Source organism: Cupressus sempervirens, chromosome 11 (assembly GCF_028749045.1).
Source record: "Cupressus sempervirens isolate cs-2001-9-10 chromosome 11, ASM2874904v1, whole genome shotgun sequence".
Classification (NCBI taxonomy): domain Eukaryota; kingdom Viridiplantae; phylum Streptophyta; class Pinopsida; order Cupressales; family Cupressaceae; genus Cupressus; species Cupressus sempervirens.
In genome coordinates, this window is record NC_143128.1 from 200806169 (window position 1) to 200812606 (window position 6438).

At 34.3% G+C, this 6438-nt stretch overlaps 1 protein-coding gene across 3 annotated transcripts in view; it reads right to left on the minus strand.

Moving 5' to 3' along the window:
• LOC149528877 (uncharacterized) overlaps positions 1 to 4628 on the minus strand; it is a 29011-nt gene extending 24383 nt beyond the window's left edge. For all 3 annotated transcript variants that reach the window (XR_016358546.1, XR_016358547.1, XM_089809153.1), the window contains exon 1: positions 3880 to 4628. Coding sequence is in view for 1 of the 3 variants with exons in the window: in XM_089809153.1 (XP_089665279.1) it covers positions 3903 to 4511 (609 nt within the window). In the remaining 2 variants the exon portion in view is untranslated. The remainder of the gene's footprint in view (positions 1 to 3879) is intronic.
• Between the last annotated feature and the right edge of the window lie 1810 nt (positions 4629 to 6438).

A 6438-nucleotide genomic window follows, 5' to 3' on the forward strand; every position in this document is an offset into this window, starting at 1 on the left:
CGCTCATTAATCTCTCATGTATCATGAAAGTATTATAACTTTAACAAAAAAAATTGATAAGTAAAGCCAATTACTTCATTCTAGCATGTCACTTTGATAAGTTTTCACGGTGCATTATGTTTTCATAAAGGATTCATGGCTTTCAGAGATGTGACAATGCATAGTTGTTAGTGTGCTAGGCTGTGCCTCTTGAAAATGTCGCGCACAAAGACTAATCCTGGGCACCATTTTGGTGTTGCCCAGATAGGAAAAAGGTTGTTGAATGTTTACAGATTGTATGTTGCAAATTAATGGCACGTAATCTCTTTAGTACGAACTAATGTACATTTTGTATTGTAGGGGAACAATAGTTGTGGATATTTTAGGTGGGTTGATGATGTTCGGGCTACAGCTGCACAAGATGAAAGGAATGATTGCAAATTGTGTAAGGCACGAGAGGTGGTTAGGGCTGAGATTGCTTCGATGGCCAAAGCTGAAACAACCTTTTTACACAGCCTTCTATGTGTTATATTTGGACATGTATGTCGGAACCTTAAGCGACAATGTACCTAAAAAAGAGGGATAGTGAATTAGGTTGATGTTTTATGAGTTTGTTTGTTTTTTATCGGTAAATGGCTGAAGCCTAAATTAATTATTGTTATTTGTTGTAATTAATTTTTTTTTGTGTGTTAAGCAAATTCGAACTCAAGACCTCCCACATGAGAGGCTCACAAATTACTGTTGTGTTGTAGGCTCTTGCCTATATTGATGTTTTATGAGTTACTCTAGTATTTGATGTTGAATTAGGTTGATATACAAACATTTGACAAATTTATGGTAATGTCATGACTATTTGTAAATTAATGTAGTATTTTTTTGGGAGTTATTAATTTTCTTGTGTAGCATGGTATTAATAACAATAAATAAATCACACTAAAAACATGTAACGTAAGCCACATTTAAATAACATTTAAATGCATGTTAAAAAAAATATTAAATCACATTTCATTCATGTTAAAAAATAAAAAATATACATATATGTTTATTCTGGTAGTATTCTAATTCCAGAAATGTGCAACCAACCGCAGGAAATGTCAATTCTTATTATGAATTCTTTGTGAACCAAACGGTCCCAAACCCTATTCCAAAAACCAGAATCCAGATTTTAAATTCCAGAATTATTCAAAATCCGGATTTGGACAATTCTGGTATCACTAATTCCAGCAACCAAACAGGCCCTGAGGGAAAATCCCAAGATGGGTACAAGCATGCAGGTCCAATGCCTTGAGGAATCCTAATTGTAGATTGGTGTCAAGCACCCTATGACATGGAAAATCCCATCCTCCTTAAGGTGGGTATGTTTAAAAGAGAAGAAAGAATCAGTCTTAAAATGTGTTAATAATTATTAGTTACTCGTTTATTAAAATAAATTTAAATTAGATGGATGATACGATATGTTAAACATTGAAAACTGGCAGCCTTCAAATAGGGGAAATTACACAAATTAAGCAAGAGTTTAAATGGCTGGTCAGCCTTTCATGCTCTTGGGCTTAATCAAGGAGGGCAGCAAGTCTTCAAGGTGCACCGAGAGGTCGAAGGATAACCCACCTTCCATGCTCTTGGCAAATCAAGGACAACCAACCTTTATATTGCCATTTGCAAGCATTTCGATGGAATCAACAATTTGATTGAGTATTGTATTATGAATCATGATTAATAGATCTGAGTATTATTGATTTTCAACAAGATCCTCAGGAAAATTATTGCAGAAATTAAAGATAAGATCGATCTTTAGAATTATAAGCTAAATATTGTAATACAAATATTTCATTTTTTGATACAATTAAATTTACAAAAATATTGCAAGTCTCATCTTAAGTTGGAATTACTGTTTTAAAAAAAATCAGGAAAATCCCAAAAGGGGGCGTTATATAATGAACCAGACAGGTTTGTTACAGATGTCTCCTATTGGGGAACACTCACTCTATGTTCTTATTTGGGTCCGATTCACACTGCAAAGTTTATGCATTGTTTAATATTTGATCTAGTTAACCATTACAAATTGCAATGACCACTCTGTGTGTGTGTCTATTGTATCTCATTCCATTCATTGTAAAATATAGTCAAAGTAATTCCTTTAAACTCCAGAAGCACCAATATAGCATCTCGTGTCTTTTATTCTTATGTGCCCTGTCTGCTCAGAGATTGTTATTTTGGTTATTAGCTTGTGTTACATTTGTTCATTTTGCAGTTATATTCATAAATCTCCACAATGTGATAGTTTCAGAACCACCAGAGGCAGAAATGCAACCATTAGTCAACTGTTTAAGGCATTTTCACCACAAGAATTCAAACTGGTAAAGTAATGGTACAATGACTATACATCCCTTCACTTCCCAACATTTCAGGGTTCTCTGGTATAGCAAAGGGCACTCCCCGGGCATTTCATTAGAACAACTAGTCCAATGAAGGTATTGCAGGTGCATGTGAGTGTCATTGACTGGAGTGTTTAGAAATGGTTGTCAAAAGAAAGAATTGCTGAATAGAGAAAACTACACAAATAAACAAAACTTAGATAATGTTGTATTGGTCTATTTATCTATTGCAGCCTTTTTAGATCTAAACTTTGATCAGAAGGAATCTGGGCATTTGCCTCTTCCAGCTGGTTTTCCCCAAAATGGATTTTCTAGGGTTAAATATGAGCATGTTGAATCTTGCAAATGTTTTTCTTTTATCATTGATTACGATTCCCCTGGGAATACAAAACTTATTCAGTACCTTAACAATTCAACAAGCATGTTGAGTTCTCCATTCTAGTTGATATGAATTGGAAGGGTAGTTCTGTGGTCTTGTGAATACTTGAGAGTTTAAAGATCGCTGCTGCTCAAATAGTTACGGAGTTATTTGCAGCTAAAACTAAAATAGAAATATAATGCCTCTTGTATCCTCTTTGACTCCAGTGTTTTTTTTGAGTTTTTATAAAAAGTTATACATGAAAAAGGGATCACCGCATGGTAGTTGCCATTACGCAAGTAAATTACCTAAAACCTTCATCATTTGCTGCAAACTTCTAGGCTTCTCCTTTGGAGCACCTACCATAAATCTCTAACGAAATCCATTGTCTTTCCAACAATTTAGCGCAGATGATTCTGTTTGGCCTTGTCTCACAATTCACAACTCTTCAAGCGACCTGCAGAGATAAATGGATGCTGCCTCCTATACAGGAGGGCAACCTTGAAATGGGGCAACTAAACCCTGGTGAACCAAAATGGATATCTATATTTTAAAAACTATAAAGGCAAGAAAGCAAAAGGATGTCAAGCTGAACAATAATTAATTTTCCACACGGGGCTGCCTTACTTGAAAGAAACCTCGGCGAATCTTTTAAACGAGTCTAAGAAAAGCATTATCTTTCATAATACAAATGTGACAAAACCTTTTTATTCAAAAATAGTCATACAATATTTTAGTTTGCATCATGTTTAAGACAGTACTTCATTATCTCCGTATCTGAAACTTTGAGACGTTACAAATAATAAAATCCCCAAGGACTAGCAAATAAACAAATGACAAAATTACAGATCAAAGAAGGAAAGGGCCTCCAGCCTCAAAATTAATCAATTATGAGCAGGTTTGGCTTAATTCAGAACATCAAATTTCACAAATTCGAGCAGACATTTAGTTTCACATTCATCTTTTGATAAGATTGACAAATGATGCAAGTCCTTTTATTTCGAAATTCGTATTGAATGCTGCATTCTCCCCATGTGGTAACTCCGGAATGAAGTTTATAACATCAGTTGCAAAATTTCTTTGGGCCCTAAACCCTAACCGGGGCAAAAAAAAAAAAATCGAAGTGATCGAATTTGAAAATTCAAAAACTTAGAAAGGGCAGCCGACCTGGTAAAATATTTAATGTCTGATTATTCCAAAGTGACCTTGGCACCCGCAGCCTTCAATTTCTCGATCAACTGTTCCCCCTCTTCTTTGGTGAGGCCCTTTTTCAATACAGCAGGCGCTTTCTCAACAAGCTCCTTGGCCTCCTTAAGCCCTAATTCTGTGATCGCCCTAACTTCCTTGATCACCTTGATCTTTGAGGCAGCGTCAAAGCCATCCAGCCTGAGATCAAATGCTGTCTTGGCTGCCTTTGCAGCGACCTCTTCCGCTGGTTTGGCAGCGCCACCGGCCATGGCCGCCGCTGCCGCCGCCGTCCCAGGCTGCATGACGGCCATGGTCGGAAGCTCTGTTACACCAAGCCTTTTCATTAAAATGTCACTAAGCTCGGACACTTCAAGAAGCGTAAGTGAAGAGACTTCGTCGACGAGTCTGAAGACTCTTTCTGTGGGAGGGGTGCGGTGTTGTGTGGGGTTGAAGGTCGCGGGATCGAAGTCCGTGGGCAGCTTTCTCTGGTCCATTTCCACTTCCTGTGCAGCAGTGGAGTACTCGTATTTTTGCCATGGCGGCCTGCAGATTCTTTGTCTAACAGAAGTATTTCCTATAAATTGCAGAGATTTCGATCTTAGATGGTTCATTGTGTGGAATACAACTTAGGGTTTTTAGAAATTGTTCAGCTGGCAAAGTCATTGCTAAGGATGTTTCATTTGTTTCAAACAACGCTCAAAATTCCAAATATTTTTTCTTTAACTTCATATTTTTCCAATTAGGTACTTCCTTATTGTACTTCACTTTTTACTAAAATTAAATTAATTTCTATTAGTAATGAAAATATGCCTAAAGTTTTGTTGTTTAATTTTCTAAAAATGTGCAAATTATGTCATTGGTTGAATTGATATTTTAGTGTGAGAATTTCCTAGATTTATTTATGCTTTATATTTCTTTAAAATTACTTATATAATTTTTATTAATAAATTTAGGTTGTTGCAAATTAATAAACCAATGATAATTATAATAGAAAATAAAAATATTGATTATATTAAACTTATAATATATTCATATTATAAATAAGTATTAATATATTTAATATTCTAAAAATAGAATTAGAATCTTATTATTGACAATAATACAATTTAAAACTATTCTATATATATGTATTACATCTTTATCTTAATTGAGGCTCATTGCAAATTGAATAGTCTACTATAGCATATAATTATTTAAAATTTTTAATTTTTAATTTTAGAATATATGTGTAGAATGACTTTTATTAAATATTGTTAAAAATAGATTTATTTGCAATCGTCCATCTTTAACTCAATTTTAAAAATACATAAATAAAGGTCAATTGAAATGATTATACCCAATAATTTATCTTAAACTATAAACATCTCTTATTGAATTAGAGATTGACCTTTACAACAACTTCTAAATTAAGAAGCTCTTGATAAAATTTGAGTACCATGGGTAATCAAGAATAATCAATTTATTTTGAATAATCTAAAATATATTTACTTATATTTTTTATTTTTTCAATAAAATTGTCATACAACTACTTACATAATCTAATATAACAGTCTTTCAGATGTCCAGATTGGAGTCGTCTATCTTTGGTGGAAGATTTCCCACTCTCTATTTAGGTTGTGTAAGTTAAATGAAGGTATGGATCCTAGTGATCTTGCTATTTGCAGTAGCCTTAACTTTCATTTGCAAGATGAGTTCTCAGGGGCTGCAGGTCAATGATATCATAATGTTCCAAACCATCCTAGACATCATGGGAAGTGGCGGGTGAATCATGTGGGTCATTGGTCACCTCCTCCACCAAGATTTCTTAAAGTCAACACTAATGGTTCTTCTCGGGGAAATCTAGGTCCTACATGCATTAGGGGTGTGGCTCAATGTAGCTCTAGAGAAGTTCATTCTTTTCTCAGTGCATAAGGTTTGGCATACTAACAATCTCATGGAGGCCCTAGCCATTTTATATGTTGTAGAGCAATGTTGTTTGAGGGGATGGTGCAAGCTTATCTTTGAATCTAACTGTCAAGTGGTGGTGAATTTTCTTACTTCACAATTGCTTGAGGATGTTAGTTGGCAATAGGCTTTAGTTGTTAATCAAGCTCTTCTCTTTTGTACTTCTCTAGGGTTTGTTAGTTTTAATTACATTGCTTGAGAATGGAATAGAGTTGTTGATTATTTGGCCAAATGAGCTTCTAATCATGCTTAGGATTGGAATGTTGTAGATAGGGGGTAGCTACCCTTGGATCTGTCTTGTGAGTTAGATGATATTGTTGCTCAGGATAGAGCTCCTTGTTGAGCTCTCCTTTTTGTTTCTCTTTTGTCTTAATAATTTTTTTACCCCTCTTTTAGTTAGAATGCAATATAACAAAAAATATTTTAAAATTATGATATAAATATTACCTTAGACAAATAATGTAAAAGATTCATGTGGCTAATAGAAGCTCTAGATCTCCTAGTTTCAAAAGAGTTTCCAATTTAAATCCTCTTTGTTAACTAAAAAAAATTACATATTTATGAAATTCAAAAAAATATTTAAAATATTTGAAA